The sequence below is a fragment of the Chanodichthys erythropterus genome, chromosome 23 (genome assembly GCF_024489055.1).
Source record: "Chanodichthys erythropterus isolate Z2021 chromosome 23, ASM2448905v1, whole genome shotgun sequence".
In the NCBI taxonomy this organism is placed as follows: Eukaryota; Metazoa; Chordata; class Actinopteri; order Cypriniformes; family Xenocyprididae; genus Chanodichthys; species Chanodichthys erythropterus.
Window position 1 is genome coordinate 8659454 of NC_090243.1, and position 21083 is coordinate 8680536.

At 36.3% G+C, this 21083-nt stretch overlaps 1 protein-coding gene across 2 annotated transcripts in view; it reads right to left on the reverse strand.

Annotated features, from left to right (window-relative positions):
• The window catches only part of ctnnd2a (catenin (cadherin-associated protein), delta 2a), a 374070-nt gene that overhangs the window by 264048 nt on the left and 88939 nt on the right, over positions 1-21083 (reverse strand). For both annotated transcript variants that reach the window (XM_067377392.1, XM_067377391.1), the window contains exon 3: positions 14599-14714. In XM_067377392.1, coding sequence (XP_067233493.1) covers positions 14599-14714 — 116 coding nt within the window. The remainder of the gene's footprint in view (positions 1-14598; positions 14715-21083) is intronic.

Consider the following 21083-nt stretch of genomic DNA (forward strand, 5'->3'; position numbering starts at 1 on the left):
AAAAAGCCCTAGTCGCAAGAGATGACAGGCTAAATCGAGACAATTGGATTTTTGGATTCTGTAAAAAAGACTTGGTGTTAGACACTCCAGTCTACGGGAAATGATGATAGTACCATGATTTGTATGCTTATAATAGCAAACTCTCTCTCTGCCTCCCTACACTTCAGTGTGTAGCCTCATGAAGTTTGGGTTCTTTGCCACTGTCACCTTTGGCTTGCTTAGTTGTGGTTTAAAAACACTCTTAAAATTCAGTAATACTGCATTATCGGTTTGACTGAACTGTTGGACGAGAACAATACTTCAACTGAAGTGAGTTGGATGATGACACAACTGTTTTCTGCAGAGCTACTGTGTAGGTGAATTGATAATTTATAACTGATTTATTACCATGAAGCTGCTTTGAAACAATCTGTATTGTATAAAGCACTATATAAATAAAGGTGACTTGTCTTGAATTAAATTGAGAACATCCAGGAAATTCTTCAGTGTCAGAATTAACAGTGCCCTCTGTCTACTAGTAGGAATGTTACACACCCCGTAAGAGATTGTTTCACCATTCTTCAGATTGTACCCTAGATACAGTATGGATTGAGTGCCTCCTTTAGTCTGAGGGTTTTATAGCTCACTTCTCAACAACAAGCCGCATGATTTGGGAAAAGGGGTTGATGCAGGCTTCCCTAAAGCAGGGTCTTTTACAACATAATGGGCCAGCCGAACAGAAAAAAAAAAATGCTAGCTCATCCTGGTGTCTTCCCACCAACAGACAAACACGCACAAGCGCCCAGATTTATGGAAATTGTCTCTCTCTCTCTTTTTGGCAGCAGGACTGGTCTTATCTGGACTCAGCCACTATCTACTGTTTGGACTAGATAAGTTTGCATTTGCATTTCTAATGAGATTGAGCATGTCCCATCGTGCTCGCCGTAGATGCACGCTCCACTCGGCTGGGGAGGAAGCGGCCACGGGTAGGTGGGCAGGGCAGGAGGGTCACTACTGCATGTGGAACCCACTGAGACATCATCCCCGGTAGAAGGAAAGCTGGACCATACTGTCAGAATTCACAGACAAATACACATTTTTCCTCTCTCGCTGTCTGCTTTCCCCTCTGGCCCCTAACCAAAAACTGTAATCACATTTCTCAGCTTGCACGATCTTTGGCAGAGGAGGACTGCTGGAGATTACACAAGCTTCTGCACAGCAGGAGAAGACTCATGTTTCTGTTATGACTCTATCAATACTGCTGACAGCAAACTCATAATATGACCTGAAAACTGGATTTCAGTGACTGGAACTTTTGATTCCACGACAGCAATGTATAAAGACCTTCATTCTGTCATCAGTATGTTCTCATGCCATTAAACTTAAGAGATGATGATCATGAGGAAACTGCAAGCTAATGTATTTAGTTTGGAATTTGCCATTGAGCAGGAGATTTCTTATCCAAAGACACAAGACACTGTATAAAAACCCAAGACCCCATGAAATCTAGCTTTGTGGCTTTTGGGCTTTTCATGTCTATTTTTAAAAGCTTGCAGAGTGTTAGCTTCAATATTCAAATGTACTAAAACTCTGAGGTTGACTAAAACTCTCAGCAAATACACATAAGAAATTACGAATCCTGGAAAAAATACAAAGTTCTGTCATGAAACTCTAGATGGTGCAGGCTCAATCTGCTTGCAATCACATAATTGTTATAGTTCAGACGAGTGCTGTGGACAGCAGGGATGCATGCGGATGTCAGCAAAGAGCCTCGGTGTATACCCTCCAATGGCGATTTTTATGTCACGCAGACAGATCCCTGTTCACGCGGACTTTAGTCAGCATTTGTTGTAGGAGTTACAACGTGCTTTCAGAAACCCTGCATCTTCCCCTGCTCCACCTGTATAGATCTACTATGGGTAATTCGTGTATGCTATATTGTACAGCTGCAGTATGTCTTACTTGCTCATAGCAGCATCAGAGACTCAGACATTAAAGGCAATACCTTTGAAGGCTGCAAAGGTCAGACAGAGCGTTGCTAAATGGGACGGTTTAGCCTACGGATTGCTGTTCTTGTCGCCAAGCAACTGTGACAGCTGCCGTTGATGAGTGACAGTAATATCTGTACTAGACTTTTTTGAAAGTTATATATTAAACTGTCTGAAAACAAAACAGGGTTCACAAACTGTCTAAATATGTTTACCATGGTCCATTTCTGTATATAATAAAGAGTATATACGGTGGCACAGTAGTGCACAACACAACAAAATTAAAAAAGCAAACATAAGTTCACAACACAACGAAATCGAGCCACAACACAACGGAATCGAGCCACAACATAACGGAATCAAGCCACAACACAACGGAATAAAGCCACAACACAACAAATTGAGCCACAACACAACGAAATCAAGCCACAACACAACGGAAATGCTCCCGACCACTAGGGGGCTCTCAGAGCTCGGTAAAGTTAGTTTTCCTTGCCACTGTTCTATAGAGTCTGCAGTAATATCAATACCACGATTAGTTTAAACAGTATGTAACCACCGTATATCGACATGAAATATTAATTCAAAATCACCTATGTGCAAAATAGCTTCATATTCATACTTGTGAATGATTTGACACGATACCACGGCGCATGATGAAGGGAACGTCTGCCAATCCCACTAAGTGGTTAAAACGTATAATTTGTATTCATTAAAATTACTTTTAACATTTAAAAACAGACATATTCAAATTCCAAAGCTTGTCAGTCTTACCAACAGGAACTAACAACCTTTGGAATTTGAACATGTCTGTTTTTATATGTTAAAAGATGACTTTTAATGAATACAAATTATACGTTTTAACCACTTAGTGGAATTGGTGGATGTTCCCTTTATCATGCGCTGTGCTATCGCGTCAAATCATTCACAAGTATAAATATGAAGCTATTGTGAACGTAGTTGATTTTTAATTAATATATCATGTCGATATACAATGCTTACATACTTAAAACTGATCATGGTATTGATATCTTTGTAAAACTGTCGACTTTATAGAACAGTGGCAAGGAATAGTAATATTACCGAGCTCTGAGAGCCCTCAAGTGGTCGGGAGCATTTCCGTTGTGTTGTGACTTTATTTCGTTGTGTTGTGGATTTATTCCGTTGTGTTGTGGCTTGATTTCATTGTGTTGTGGCTTTATTCTGTTGTGTTGTGGCTTGATTTCATTGTGTTGTGAACTTATGTTTGCTTTTTTAATTTCATTGTGTTGTGCACTACTGGGCCACCATTAGTATTAGTATTAACTATATATAATTACATATTAGTAAGATATAAGTCAACATTTGAACCGCTTTACATTTTTTAAAAATTTGTATCATTAGATATTTGAGTAAAAATCCTGTCGTCACTGGCGCGTAATAAATTCTGGCATAGGCAGGATGCAGCCTCTGAATTGAGACGCAGCAACTGTCATATACATAACAATGCCAAACACAGACTTGTAATGACAGTAATACATTTTTAAATGTAGTTATATTTTTCAATATAACTTTTAAAAAATAATAAATATATTTGTGGGGGTGTAGAGAAATTGCCATAAAGTAAATTGCTCTGTAGATTCAGAATGTCTCCTCCTTATAACAACTGGAATTAATTACCAATAGCAAGCAGTGATACTAGCAAACTGTGAATGTTGTTGGGCTGGGTCACGAACAAAAGTTAAATTATTTTTGTGATATGACTACATTTATACTTGTTCTGTCTGTCTGTTTTTTTTTTGTTGTTGTTGTTTTTTTACAGTATTTTTTTTATAAAAATATTAATAAAAAAGAAAAAAAAAATCACAAAAGGTGAGGTGCCATGAATAAAATTATAATTCTAAATAAAACATATAAAAATAAATATATAAATTACATTTAAATTAGTTTTCTAAACTGAATAACTGCCTTTTAAAACTAAGGTCTATCTGGAACCAATATTAGCCTAATCAGATTCAGTAATTTAACCAAAGTGCGGTGTGAAAAATTAACAAGCAATAAAGCTCAATGTAAATCAGAGCCATGACTGCGATAAACGACGCGTGACTAGACATTTAGACTGGATATTTCACCCAACCACCCAACTTTAGGATAAGTTACACACGCAGAGTAGAAGCAAAGAGCGAAGTAGTAAGAAGTCTCCTACTCTTTTTCCCTGAGATGAATCACTGAGTTGAAACATGAGTGAATGATGATCTTCTTCACATCAGCGAGAAACGATCAGCAGACCCCAGAAAAAGAAGAGTTACTAATGAGAGAGAGTCAGAGAGGCCGTTCAGCTACATTACTGCAGAGAAAAGAGGACTTTTAGCCTCTTTCAGGCCATTAAACAACATTCTATGAAAGGGGTCTGCAGTTTTCAAATTGGTCCCATAATCACCCCAGTAATAGCCCATGGAATAAAGTGTGCTAGGAAAGGCACTCTGTCTCTCACTCAAGTGTGCTGAACCCTAAAATACCACCAGCTAATTATATAAACGACCACATTTATTGTCAACAGCATGAAAGACTGAAAAGTGGAGTTTCATTTTTGGCAAACTTTGCGTACCGTGTTCTACAGCACAGTGTGAATATTTCTGTCATAAACAGTCACGCACCAGCTAACACAGCAGGAGCAGGTACAGGCCAATGAACTGCTTTAATGAACTGTAAATGCCCTTCTGAAGAAACTAAAAGCATGTGGAGGGGTTGTGTCATATAAATTTGTATCATTCTATTTTTCCATGAGGACCATTTACAAAGCTAGTCAAGATGTTTGTACCAAAAACCCTTTAATAATTTTCCCAAAAAATATTGAAAGGAAATATGAAACATTTTAGAGTAAATATATATATTTATAATTGTATATTTTTGTAAATAAAATAAAAATATAAATAAATATTAAATATTAAATATAATCAAAATTATGAATTTGAAATATTTAAAAGTTTTTACATGAATTATTACATCAAGAAAACGTAAAAAAAAAAAATGGAAATAGAAAACTTAAAAATGATATGACTCATTTTAAATCATATCACAATGTTCATATGGATTTCAATTATACATTAAAAAAAATTTGATCTGTCCATAAATTTCGTAATAAGAGATTTAAATCAATTAACATATAATATACAGTAATTAAATGAATAAAAATCTGCAATCAGTGATCTAAATATGATGATCTCAAATGCTAACTGGAGTCCTTCAGCCAAATAAATGGACATAGAAGGCCACTTCTCTCACGCCTCAGCATACAGGAATTATGCGCGTTCGCTCAATTGTGTATGAAATCAGTCATGCATTTCCCTTTGCTTGAGCCTGTGTGCATAAAAATCATTAAATTGTAGTCATTTTCTTGTTTGAACACTGTTTGAAGGTAAGCATAGTGTCTGAATGTGTTTGACCGGTGATCCACCAGGCTATCATTTTCTTTAGAAAAGACTAACAGCCGCCAAATGCCACTGCATCAGTATGAATGTAAAGTCCAGCAGCAGCCAGAGGCCGCTGCAGTCGCTTTTTATCTCTTTCTATCAACTATACTTTATTCTTTAATAAGTCCTCTGCTATAACTCAATCTTCTGCCTTCAATCCTTCACCATCTCTCAAGTCAGCTAATTAACACTGATGTAAGTGTAATTCTATGGGTCAACTGCTGTAGAGAGAACAGGACAGAAAAGGGCCCTAAACGGCATTCGCCTCAATCAAGGTTAAGTGTGTAATTACTACATTAAAATGATTTCTCCTATCAAAGCTTAAAATTGGAGTGTAAGCCAGTCATATCCATTCATATCAATGAATGGACGGACGGACGGACGGACGGACGGACGGACAGACAGACAGATAGACAGACAGATAGATAGACAGATAGATAATGAAATCTGAGGCTGTAAAGGGCTGAGCTCAAGCTGGCTGAACAAATAGCAGCACTAACTGAATTAACTCATCAAATACATCTAATATGAAGTTTGTTCAACAGGATTATAAGGGCTCTGATTAACCTAAGGTTTGATGTGCAAGACAAAATTCAACCTTTGATGAGTTGAACTTCACTTGTCAGTCCATATGCTAATTCAAAGTGTCAGATTCAGAAATGCTGCTAAAATCTCTGACCTTACAGGAAACAATGCCTTTAATGAGTAATTTCTCCAGTATATTACATGCTGTCTGCAATTAGTGTGGCCAGCTGAGTTCTACACATTGATCGGAGTGATTTGCTGACCTCGTCAAATCTGTTGTTTTAGTCCCCTGGCCTGAAGAAGCACGCTAGAGACTGCAGTCTAACATTCTTGTTAGCGCACCCGCATCCCGCACCTGAGACCCAGGTTTGAATCCCGCTCAGGGGTGCATTTCCCAAAGCGAACCATGGTTGCAAGTTCTGTCGTTACCAATACAGTTCAATGGGACTTACGGCCATAGTTGACAAACAATGCTTTCAGGAAACACACCCCAGAGCAGGTCGGGTAGGACCAGTTAAATTTGGTGCAGTGACCCGGATGGGAGTGAGTTTTAGGGGGGTGAATGTAATGGAAGTAAGTTAGTAAGAGCTGTGCGTGTAAACCTCACTCCCCTGGCCTCAAGAGGCGCGCTAGCAACAGATGCTAGAGACTGTGGTCTTTAGCGTCCTTGTTAGTGACTCCCTCCCGTGCTGGAGATGCCAGTTCGAATCCCGCTTAGAGTGGAACGAGTAGGGCCATTACATTAGCACATGCAGAAACTAAGAAATAAATTTTTCTATTAAGATATTTATTTTGTTGAGGAAAAATGACTGGAAAAGAGTAAAGAATTCAAAAATGTAAAGTGTTTGTCATGATCTGAAAATAAAGAGGAATTTAAAACCATAATTAATGGTCGGGTTTCTACAACTTTCACTTAAGAGTAAAAAATCTGCCTTTAAACTTGAAATAAATAAAGATTTAACATTTATCATTTTACATTTTTTGGCCATATTGTCCAGCTCTATTTAAAAGCAACCCAATGTGCCTAACAGGCCCAGTTAGTGTGCAGACTGTGTGTGGCATTTGGCATTTGACCGCATGTGATGGGCAGCTTGGGAGAGCACACAGGAGATTAGATGACACACACATTGGGTCCTTCTCATTAGCTGCAGAGACCACATACCCAGAGAAACTGCTGACCACTGAGGGCTTTTACAAATGCTGACATGTGGCCCTGTAACTGACCTCATGGTTCAGCAAGAGCTTGCATGTGCCATACACACACAAGCACTCTCTAACCAATATGCCAAGTGATCCCCTGAAGAAAGAAAGAGAAAAAAATCAATGTTGTGTGTTTCACAGGCCACTGCAAGCTAATGAAAGTCATTCATTACACCAGCTAGCTACCAAAATACTTTACATTTCCTCTAAATGCTTTATACCAAAACCATCTATTAGCTTCTTTCATCCCTTTCCTCTCATCACATGCAAATGATTGTTTTAGACACAATAGAGCATTCATTTAGAGGTCAAGTTCACTCCTCTTCCTCCATTACAGCAATTTTTTCCCCTGTGATTTGCATATTAATGTCGACCTTATCTACTCGTCTGCACTTGTTTGTTTGGCCCAAGTAAGGGAATTTAATCATATCCAATAGTAGCCACCGAAACTGTTTCAATTAAAAAAAAAAAAAAAAGAAAAGATAAATCTGCCAAAACTATTTCTGCTTTATTTATCATTTATTAAGAATTTAATTAATGTTCTTTTTTATATATATATATATATTTTTTTAATTTACCTTTTTAAGACAGTCAGGTTTTTAATTTATATATCTGTTCTCAATTGATATTGTTCATTGAAGCTTACTGTATTATGTAGAAGAGTATTGTGAGAAGGAGATCGAGTGAGCGAGTTTATTACCTGCATTCAGATTTAGCATTTTCCTTCAGGTCAGTCATATGTTCACAATAAAAAAATCTGTTTAAATGTCTGATGTATTATCTTGTCCTTTTAAAAGTTAAGGGGTTTTCCCGTGACTGACAGCGCTAGTCAAAGCATTTGTCAGTTGGGTCATTTTCCATGTTCACAACAATTCAGTCTTTTCAATGTAAAAGTCTTCGCTACTGACTGGCACACTCATAAAGACAGTCTTTGCGCCATCTAATGGTGTAATAATGTAACTTCTGTTGCTATTCATGATCTGAAACTATTTTTTCCGGCGGAAGGAAGGCTTTAGTGAAAGTTTACTTCGTGAAAGTTGCATTGATACATATTTTTGGCTTTGATATTTATATTGTGTGGTAACCATTTTATAAAAGCTATAAGGTACTCGAGGTTAGTGCTGTATAGTAAATAAGTCACGGCTGAAGGGGTTGCAGGCACGATGCGTAGCAAAGTCTACTGTATGTTCCACAATCAATTAATACTACTGCACCTTGTTACTGTCTGTCTTTGGCACAGGCATAACTGAAGCATAATTGAAAATCAAGGCTTGGTATTATTGGAAGGGCTTTGATTATGCAATTTTTCTCATAATGCCATTCTATAAGTGTGGGTAATTCTGTTCAGAGTCATACTGGTCCCTTATGCACACAGGCTCTAAGAGGCTTATTATGGCATTATGAAGTAAAACCTTCAAAACGTCCTTCCAGTCCACATTTTCCTAGTGGATATGGTATCCATCCCTTCAGTTTGGACAAATTATATACCATAATACATAACCACAGTACCACAATAATGAATAATCTGCTCAAACTCTTAAATTTAAATACTGTCTCACCATTAAATCCTGGTCTAATAGTTTAGTATTACTGCTAGTGCACAGAAGTGTTAACAGAAGCACACCTCAACATCCTTGATCCGAAAATGAGACTTCAATTTCTACAAAATAACGTTTAAGGAAATCTCCCGATAATTCCATTTTTGTCCCTCCACTTTACTCCTGTTTGCAGTCACATGGTCTTTAGGATAATGACTTCCACCAGCTTACGCTTTATGCACAACCTTTGCCGTTTAAAAGATACGTGCAGAACTTCAGCTAAAGCAAAATGGACAGTCATGCTTTCAGGCGAAGCAATTCACCACGGTACATTATTGCGCTGGAGCTCTGACTGGCAACCCATTATCCAATTTGAATAATAACACATTGCCTTCAGCCCGAGAGCTACGGAAGACTCAGCTCTAAAAATATAGCATAGAATAGAAAGGAACAAGCAGAAATAGTGTGAAAGAGCTTTGCCTTAATGTCCTCTCTGTAGGTTACAGCAGCCGTTTAGAGAAGAGAGACCTGAAGCGGCCCACCCGCACACACACACACCACACACCTAACTGGGACAGCAGATGCTCAGCGGGAAAGATGCTGAATGGAACTAACCGTCCACACACACAAACAAACAAACAAGAGGTTAAATATGCTCTGCAGCGAAAGAAGAGCTTCATTAATGCAAAGGTAACAATGCTTTTGTAAATACAACAGCCTTCTGTTGTGAGTTTGCTCAAATAAAATGTGCCAATGCATCCTTGCACATTGGGAAATTAAGCTGTTTTTGTCTTCATACTAATGGATGGTCTTGCAAATTTGCATAGACAAAGGTTATATCTGTAAAAGCCTGTCTTAGTCTTAGAATTTAAATGGTAATTTGACTATTCATTATATCATGTTTTTGTTACTTTCTGTCTCTTAACAGCAACTTCATCGCAATGGTGTATCTAAAAAAATGTATACTTTATTTCTCACAATTGTGACTATATCTAACAATTAAGTTACATTATACATTATATGTTATTACAACATTTTTTTTCATTAGTCAAATCAACTTCAATAATTAATGTGGTTCAGATAACAAAAAAAAATGAGTTTATGTTGATTAAACCAATCGCCTTCTTTGCATTAACTCAAATTTTTAATTTAAGGTAACCATGGTAACTTTTTTGAGTTAAACCAACTTTATTTATTAGAAACATAACTATTTTTCACAATTAAGTCTTAATTTCTCACAAGTGGACTATCATTTTAAACTTATTTCACAATTTTGAGTTGTACTTTTTAGTCTGAAGTGGAAGCAGGCTTTAGATCCTGTACCTTAAAAGGAAACAGTCTTAAATTTAGTCAAAAGCCTCAGGTTGACTTTAATATGCAGTGAGCGAGAGGAATTTTGGGTGAAAAATGTAAATGCACAGAGAGCTGAAACCTTTGGGGGAATTGGCCACATAGAGAACACATAGTCAGACATGTTATTCAGAGATGACCTTTCACTAAACACTGCCTGCTGTTCCCCAGGCACTGAGAGAAAAAGATGGAGGAAGAGAAAGTGAAGCTAGAAAAACAGAGCCACTGCATCAACACACACACATGCAACACTTAATATTAATATTGAGGATGTTCAGATGGCATTCACACCCACATATATGCACTAAATGAACCATATTCTAATATCGTAAGCAGTCAAACTACTAATCCCAATGATGCCCCTTTTTTGGATGAAGGCATCATTTAGAGCCAGGGTTAATGTCTCGATTTCAAGATGCCTAATGTACCTAGACAGATTTTTTTTGGGTGTCATAAGCGCATTTTAAATTGGCTAGGTCCATGCACACTTACTCAGAACATGATGCCCAAAAAAGATGCTTTTGATGGCTAAAAATGCTGTGTTCTAATGCAACCAGGAGGCGGAACCCACTAGGTCATTCTTATCATTCGAAAGCTAAAACACTCAAAATTCATCATATGAATTTGTTTTGAAATCAGACATTGTGTTACCATGGAAATGGTATTTTAAAAATGTTTAGTGGGCTCCTTCCCCTAGGGGGCGGTGTCACGTTAAATCATGCAAAAATTACTGCACGATCTTATAATCAAATCTTTTTCTAATCTTGATAAAACACCTTGTTGGAAAGGTCTGAGACAAATGGTTCCATATTTGGTGACTGTTTTCTGATAGAAGTGGTATTGCGACAAAAAAAAATGTATTAATTTGTGACAGGAGAAAAAAAACACGGAACACGGAAGCCTGCACTGCGTTTGCTACATCAACTACGTATGACAACAGTCAAATTGTTAAATAAAGTCATTATTTTTGTTTTGTTTTTTAATTTTAATATATCAATTCTTGTTTGGAGTCAAAAGTAGGATGTGTTAATGTCCAAAAATGCTGTCTAGGTAGTATGCTCACTCATTTTAAAGACATCCACTGTCTAAAATGCCAGAATGGAGAGCTGATGGGAAGCAGCAGTTGATTGAGAGAAGCAGGTCTATCTCACTTCCTGATGTCTGCTATCTCCCCATAGAGATATTTCCAAATGCTCAGCATCAGGAGATTGACTGTCAAATGGAAGCAATGTCTCCTGACAGAATAAAGACTAAAAGGTTATCCAGTCAGAATATTTTACCATCCAACCTGAGAGAGCCTTGATAGACAAGTGCTGAACGTTTAGTAAAATTTACCTTTGAGCGTGTTAAAAACATATCAACTCAGAAATATGTTTTGCTATTTGAGAGATCTCACCAAACCAAAATAGAAGAAAACATGACACCACAGAAAAAGGAAAAGAGTCTGGGTATGTGTTTGTATGTGTGTGTGTAATCATGTTATTGGGCAGGACGTGTTCCAGACAGCCGTGAACCAGACTGATCCAGTGCCAGAGAGTGACTGGATTTACAGCAGTAACACATTAACACACATGAATCACACTCAATGTTTACTCAACTCTGTGTGCCGCTACTGAAAACACAGAAAAAAGAAAAGAAAAAAACATAAGCAAAAATTAAACGTGCATCCAGTTTAAATTGGTTTTCGGCCACAAGTTTTCCAATTATACATGACACGCGCATCAAGTTTACAGTTAAATATCAGAAAATGTCTCATTTGCATTTTTACGCCTTGTGAAAAAATTAGGCGACAAATTCCAGCTTATTTCACGCTCAGAAAATAACTGACTTAAAGTCCATCCTGCACTACAAGAAACTACCCAGGCTACCACTCACGCAGTAAACCTTATTTTTTGCTTTGTGAAGTTGTGTCTATGCAAGCATGCACCTTCCCCGCAGTGAGGCCCAGTGAGTCGAGTCTCTTTATCAACTCTACCCAGAATTCCCAGGAGACTCATTTGACAATCAAGGCCAGTCTACTGTAATAGCATCTTCAGTCTTCCAAACTGTCAGACTGATAAGTCATTGCTAGCAGACACTGGCTCAATGTCTTTGGCTCAAGTATCAAACCTAACAATACGCAACAGATGGTAGGAAAACACACACCATATACACAACTAAAGATGGAAGACAAAACAATGACACTTTCTGTTTATATATGGAATATTAAAAAGAAAAATCTGTTATCATGTCATGAATTGTAACCACAGTTAAAATACATTAAAGATATAATATATATAACACATGATACATTAAATTTGCCACTGACCATGTGCATTATACTCTATTTTTTTTTTTTATAATGCATTATAACAGTGGTTAATATTTATAAATACTGATTATTGGAATAATATACATATATATATTTATAGAGGGGTGTAACAGTACATGTATTCATCCTGAACCATACGATATAGACTTAACGGTTCAGTGCATACAGTCAGACGACGAATACAGTCAGTCACAGGTAATCCACACTCCAATCCAGAAGAGGGCAGTAATTCATTTCATAATTCATAAATATGTTAACGTCTTATCTCTCAACCAGTATTTCAACTGTGGAAAGACATCAATAAAACAGCTTGAGAATAATATTTCATGTAACATTACATTCACTTCAGGCAAGTCATTTAGTGTCCACAGCATGTGCGTGACTAAATATATGCACTATATTAGCTTATATATTCATTATTTTACTTTACTTGTTGGTAATGTCTTAATTATTTAATATATGTTTAAATAAATTTGTTATGAAAAAAAGTTATGACAGGTACTGTGTAAATGATTATATTTAAAAAATGATTTTATAATTAGATTTAAGTCAATGCAAAACCTGCCTTATGTGCAATTTACACTTTTTTTTTGTTTGTATGTTTTTTATTTGAGTGTTGATTATTATATCTAAAAATAAATAGCAACTGAATTGTAAACTTTAACCTTTAAAATTATAGTAATCTGTCAAATGTAACCAAAACCGAAATAGAGCAACACCATGAGAGAACAGGTTTGAATGAGTGTTTTTCACAGATGGCCACTGAAATCATCAGTTGAATGAAACTCTGAATTAGCTGGCTATCGTGGAATGCTTCACTTATTGCAAATTAAAAGACTAAATCAATATTATGTAGCAGAGTAACACTGCAGATTCTTTCCCGTACAAGCTCTCAGTGTTAACCTTGAGACTCTGAGCGCAGCAGGACTTCATTTCTTTCTCACCCTGTCGCTTTCATCGGACCAGTTAAAGACTGATTCCTTTCATATATGACAACTGTGAATAGGGAATAAAAAGGTGTGGTAAAAATGACAGACAGCCTTCTCTTGGTTTTACACAGGCACAGCCACTCACTGTCTTACTGAAGAGAACTTCTTCATAGGCAAACATCTTCATACAGAGAGAGCAAAAGAGCTCAGAGTGACAGGCATCCACTGTTTCTCCTCCCTTAAACCAAAAAACCCTCACAGCCATCTAGAGATTCCTGGAAGGTCAAGCTACCAAGAGATACACATAATTAACAAGTGTGAGGAATGTTAACTAAAGCTAAATTAAGTTAATTGCTATTGAATGTTGGGAAAGCTAATGGGACACTCACTTAAGAGAAGACTATGTTTCCCCTTGGATTCAATGGTATTTTTATGCATGCATTTTTTTTTTTAAGAAAGGTGATAAAGACTAGTATTTCATTAATAAACACTCATACACAATTTTCAGAAAATGTTATTATAAGTGTAATATAATAATAACATAAAATTATATATATATATATATATATATATATATATATATATATATATATATATATGTGTGTGTGTGTGTGTGTGTGTGTGTGTGTGTGTGTGTGTGTGTGTGTGTGTTATAATAAAATAATAATTTGTATATAAAACTGTTATAAATATATTTTTTCAATTATTTTAATGTATTTAAATTATAATATATTATGATTTTTCATATATTAAAATATTATTAAATGTAATAATTATTATATTCTTCATATATATATCTTTTATAATAAAATATTATATAGATTTCTAAATATATAAAAACACAAATAAATGGCTTAGTCCATAATAAATAAGCTTTACATAAAAACAATAGAAGTCTATTGTCCTTATTTAGCTAAGTAAGGTGCGCAGACGTGAGTCCAGAGCTCAGGTGGGGCTCTGTCATGCAGTAAATGTCTATAGGTTTCTCTAAGGCATGAGAAGAAACTGTGGAATCTAGTTTAACCCAGGTGCCCTCATGTGACAGAATCACATGTAGGCAAAAACATTAGCATTTAGATACAAAGCTGAAAATGTGCACACGTACACTTTCTTTCACATACAAACTCAAGGTATGTATATAAATCACAATATGAGCTGAAATTACATTTTAAACCCCACCCTGACCCTTGCACAAAGAAGTCAAGAATATTGTCAGCATTTCCATAACCATACAATTACATCCTTCAGACAGCATAGTCTCATTATAGAGACTTGTTGAAGCATTAGATAGCCACTGCACACACCCACACAGTACATTAGCATTACCTGATACTGCTCATGCTGCCACCTGTCTCAGATCCCAGTTTGCATCGCTCCAGCTGAGTAGCCACTATCTGACGCTCCGCCTCCAGCTCTCGAGTTAATCTTTCAAACTGTAGTTCCTGAGAAAAGAAAAAGACAGATGGTCAGTTAACAAAATTGAATTAAAGTGCCATTACGTCACTTACACTAGAAACATGTGAAGATTATATAAATGCATCATATTCTGATTAAAATTGTAGTCTTACACAAATCTGTCCACAGATTTGGAGTACCATTTATTTGTGCAAAAGTTGCCGTCATGATGCTAAAGTGTTCTTATATGTCTGCAGTTGCAGTTGTTAGGCCTGGGTGGACAATGCTGATTAATCAATCTTCATTTTAAAGCTCAATATCAATTCTCAAATCCCAAGATCGATCTTTTAGTCTATGCTGTTTTCAGTTGATGCATGAATAAAACTTCACCAAACTTTATTTGTAGTGTGCCTGTGCTTTGTTACTTTTACTAAAAAACAAAGTCTCAGCTTTTAAAATCTGTCAGTTTTATAACAAAATCTAAACATTAAATAAATCCCATTTCACTCTTTAATGTGGCACGACTGATAGCTGTAGCACCTCAGTTCAAGAGAACATGAACTGATCATCTCTTCCTCTTTACTACTAGTTCCAGCACAAAATAAACATGAATATCAGAAGGTTCTTTTAAAGGTGCACTAGAACTTTTTTTAAAAGATGTAATATAAGTCTAAGGTGTCCCCTGAATGTGTCTGTGAAGTTTCAGCTCAAAATACCCCATAGATTTTTTTTTAATTCATTTTTTTAACTGCTTATTTTGGGGCATCATTAGAAATGAGCCGATTCAGGGTGTGTGGCCCTTTAAATCTCGTGCTCCACGCCCCAAGAGCTCGCGCTTGCCTTAAACAACATAAAAAAAGTTCAAACAGCTAATATAACCCTCAAAATGGATCTTTACAAAGTGTTCGTCATGCAGCATGTCTAATCGCGTAAGTACAGTGTTTATTTTGATGTTTACATTGATTCTGAATGAGTTTGAGGCTGTGCTCTGTGGCTAACGGCTAATGCTACACTGTTGGAGAGATTTATAAAGAATGAAGTTGTGTTTATGAATTATACAGACTGCAAGTGTTTTAAATTGAAAATAGCGACGGCTCTTGTCTCAGTAAATACAATAAGAAACAGCGGTAACTTTAACCACATTTAACAGTACATTAGCAACATGCTAACAAAACATTTAGAAAGACAGTTTACAAATATCACTAAAAATATCATGTTATCAGTTATTATTGTCAGTTGTCAGTTATTATTGCTCCATCTGCCATTTTTTGCTATTGTCCTTGCTTGCTTACCTAGTCTGTTCATTCAGCTGTGCACAGATCCAGACGTTAATACTGGCTGCTCTTGTGTAATGCCTCGATCATGGGCTGGCATATGCAAATTTTGGGGGCGTACACCTCGACTGTTACGTAACAGTTATGTTATGTTATGTTATGTTATGTTATGTTATGTTATGTTATGTTATGTTATGTTATGTTATGTTGAGATTCACCTGTTCTTCGGAGGTCATTTAAACAAATGAGATTTATATAAGAAGGAGGAAACAATGGAGTTTCAGACTCACTGTATGTCATTTCCACGTACTGAACTCTTGTTATTTAACTATGCCGAGGTAAATTCAATTTTTGAATCTAGGGCACCTTTAAAGAAAAGCATAACTTACTGAAATATATCTGAAATATTAATCAGCTGGCAAAAAAAGTGTCACATAACGTTTCATTTACCTCATAAAAGCCATTCAACGTTTATAGCTCATTAGCTAGTAAAAATTATTCTAGAGGAGCATGTTGCTAAATATATGCAAAATATAAAGACGCCTACTTTCAAACGCTCCCTTGTTTATCTGTGTAAGCGCTCAGTGAAGAGTGTCAAAGATGTCTATTTACAACATATTTTTGAAGCATTGATCATTGTAGCCAATCACAGACATATCTATTGAGTGTGTGAACACAACAGCCAATCAGAGATGTTTATGAATCCACTCAACAGCGCTCAAATGCTTGGAGGAAATGCTGGTATCGTCACATTTTTAAACTCTCAGTAAGAGAGAAAAGCATTTTTCTTTTTAGAAAAGTAAAATAACTTCTTCTGTATGATTTGAATTAACATACTAATACCAAATGTTTGGGGTTTGTTCAAATCCCTCACCCTATAAGCCTTAGCAAAAATCACTAATTACATTCAATGTCATTTTAAAGGTTTATATTCCTATAGAGGGCACATTCAGTTCTCTCCTGCAATTATATTGTGTTAAAAACTTATTTTCATTAGATTAAATTCTAGTCCCATAGAGAAACTTCTTTAGAATTTGTGAAACAACGTGCCAGCCAGCTATAAATCAAATGGGCAGACCTCTGGCCGGCCCTGAGAGATGATAATCACCACTAACGCTCCAGCTGGGACATAAAGTGCACCATCAGCACCAATAAATGCCCATTCCACAACCAGACGGCACATATAATCACTTAGATGGCCAAAATGATATTCAAACTTACAATAAAATCTTTTAACATTACATAAAACGCCCTCCCGTAGGTCGAATTTGTTGGCAGCATATGTCTTGAGGATGTCTAATTTCAGAAAAGCACCCTCTTATTCCTTTTCAAGCGTAAATTGTTGGTGTATTGTCATTTCTTTCTTACTTTGGAATGTAATGTTACTTTTCCTAAATGAGTCAGACTCAATGACACATGCAGCTGACAAATGCGACCTCAAGAGGGTAGGCTACACGTAGACTACGGTTTGACTAATAGGAAATTGTCATCATATCATTATTATTAACAAGTATCATTATTAACTAACTATTATTAGTGTTAACTATTAACACAAATGCAAGTAAACAGTCAATAAGAAAATAAGAAAGAATTAACAAATTTCGGTAACACTTTATTTTAAGGTGACATACTTACATGTTACTACATGTACTTACTATAGTAATAACAGTAAATTATGGATAATTACAAGTAACTAACCCTGAATCAAACCCTAAACGTAACTCCGTAGAAATTAAATGTAGTTAATTAATATTACTCAGTACTTATTTGAGTAAGTATAATGTAACTACGTCACTTTAAAACAAAGTGTAACCCAAATTTCAAACAATGGCACAAATAAATACAAGAGATCAAAGATATAAATTCAACACTTTACAGTAGGCCTACTTGTGAAAACAATATTACTGTATGAAGTAAATATACACAGATACTATCAAAGCTACAGAAGTTATTTAGTTAAGAGCAGTGAGTAATTATCTCTTTTTCTTTTGGTGTTTGACTAACATTATTGAAATAGAAGGTATATGATGCTGCTGTCACTTTAACACCCAATGCATGCAGTGCAGAGAAACGATCCAGAACAGGGACATGAGGATAAAATAGGAACTCAGAAAACAATCAGATGCTCCTCAGCAGGTGTTCTCGTCACCGGTACCTGTTTTAATTACAGCTGGGCAGGAAGATCGATGGCGCTCTGATCCGTAACCACATGCATACAGAGGGTCGTACAATAGAAGGGTTTATTGATCCAGCACTGAAAGCCATTTGTGGACTAAATCAGATGATGGTGTGTCCCACCTGCCCTTATTCCCGGACACCAGTCCAGAATAAATCCTTATCCCTTTTCAACCCCAAAACATCCCTCTTCATCCACACTTAATCACAACCAACCAGCTCTCTGCCACCAAACAAACCAGCAAACCACAAATGCGCTGCAAATTAAACTCCTTTCCGCTCTCAACTGTTTTCTCACACCTTTCATACTTCTCCCATAGGATTTTTCTTTTCTCACATTTGTGCAGTTCAGGACACTGAGAGGATACGGACTGTGAAATACATCCAGCCTACAGGGGAATACATCCTAAGTAATTAAATCTAAAGAACGATGCCGCTGCAGGGCTATGTTCTCCACTTTATGGAGTTCTTTTCAGCAATACATTGAAAACAACATATTTGTTATAATTCTGCCGAAACCACATATAAAACTAAGCAACATTGTGAATATTGAAATGATTTTATTGTGCTTTTTATTTGGCCTCTACACTTTCAAAGACTGCTCCATAATTTTTTTTTTTTTTTTTTTTTGCATTCCTTCCTCATCTCATTACATTCGAGTTTGAGGGTGCTAAGACATTTTCATGTCTCATAGCTTATATTTAAAATTCAAAAAACAGTTTGTTCATTTGCGTAAATCAGTTCAAACTGGCTGTTTCAATTAATCAATTCAAAACTCTGAAACAGTTTTGCGTCATCATCTTTAAAATATTCACACATGTACAGCCCTTAAGGGGACATGGTGATGGAAAAAAACTGTGATGAGATGAAGCATTATATTTCATTCATATTTTGCGATTTCCCCTGAGAATCTTTGCATTTGCTTACAGAACTTTTGCTTTCTCTCTATCAATAGTTTAGTGAGAACTCAAAAGTCTTGAGAGAGAGAATGCAAAATTCTGCAAGTGAACTGCCTATTAATTTTGTGTTCGTTCAAGAAAATTTGAGCTCACTCACAAAAGGATTGAAATACAGTTTTTTTTTCCTCCCACCTCTTATTATTTCCATCAGCAAAAGTTTTGTGAGCAAACAAAGTTTCTCAGGGGAATGCAAATCTTTTGCAAAAGCAATGAAATATATTCATGAAATATATTGAAATAAATATATTTCCATCACTAAGTCCCTTTTCATATTAAAATGATAGTAAAAACACATTTTTAATTGAATATATGATATATATGGTGCATATACATGATTTCTTTTTTCTTTTTTTTTTATACTGTATTTTCCCTCTTGCATTAAACAATTTGAATCTACTTGGCAAAAAACTTCTGTTTGGTTGCAGTGATGTTTCTTTTGTTTTGATCCATTGGTAACACTGTAATTTAGGGTCCAATTTTCATTATTATTAACTAGGTGCTTATCAGCATGCATATTACTAGGATATTGGCTGTTTATTTGTATGCCTTATTCTGCATGACCAATGTAAAATAAAGCTTAGATGTTTTGCAATGTAAATGTACTCATCCTCTCCTTATTTGGGGTGATCCTTCATGATAACAACAAATGGGGGCTCGTCCGGGATTAGTAAATGTACTCATCCTCTGCTTATTTGTGGTGATCCTTCGCGATCGCAACAAATGGGGGCTCGTCCGGGATTAGTAAATGTACTAGTCCTCTCCTTATTTGTGGTGAACCTTTGCGATCTCAACAAATGGAGGTACGAGTACATTTACATTGCAAAACATCTGAGCTTTATTTTACATTCATGCTTAAAATAAGCCAAGAATTAGCCATCTAGAGCCATAAGTAAGGACACAAAGAGCTAGAAGCTGCCACAAAGTCCAACGCAGAACCAGTGCAGAGACACATGCCGAAAGGAAGAGGCTGCTTTTATGGAGAGCGAGAAACACCTGCGCGCCGGCGCTCCCAATCAAGCCACAATCAGCCAGTCACCTGCAAAACACAGACGCAACACAGACACAATACACACACACACCAAGTAGCGGCCAACAGGGACATCACACCATTATTCTACATCCCGTAATCCTTCCCAATACATAAACTTAACAACTACCTTACTAACTTTAGGAGTTTATTGAGGCAAAAGTCATAGTTAATAGTGAGAATTGGACCCCTAATCTAAAGCATGACAAATTCATTTAATTTACAAATATTAAAAGTTAAATAAAATCTCAAAAAAGGTAAATATATTCTGTAATTGCTTTAGTATTAAGATGGCTTAAAATAGTTACTCTGGAAAAATGTCACTATCAAACAAGGTGAATTGATGTCACAAAGCACTAGTAGAGAAGGTAAAAAGGCAACAACTGTTGATCACAGTTCAAAGATAATAAGTAATCCAAAATGAATAAAGCGACATTAAAACTGACAGCTAATTGTGAATGAAATCTACCAATTAAAACCAGTATAAGTAAGGCTGGAGAGCCAGCCAATGAGAAATAATGCCAATGAATGGGTTATTGTACTGTATTTTGCCAGACCTAATGAGAAACACAACAGATGTCCAAAAGGAAAAGAAAAAAAGCTTTTAAAAACATCATAACAAACATTAGCAATGCATAGATATAATACAGTTTAAGTTCAGAAACTTCAAACTCATCCTTTAAATCAGGAACATTCTTTTCTTTCCTCCTTTCCAAGCAGAAAAAATAGCCATACCTCGACTCACCCCACACACCAGAGCAACCGGTTGCAGAAATCAGCTTAAAGCCAGTCCGTCGACCATCCTTCCACTTAGCTCTTCCCATTAGAGAAATTCCTCAACTCATTACAGGCGCGGCCGGTCTGCCAGCCGCAGCTTCCAAGCACCTCGCGCACAACAGAGGCTCAGTCAGCCACAAAGGTCTCCATGGCAACAGAGGACCCAGCGCCCCCCTCTGGCATTATTTATGCAACGTTTCATCG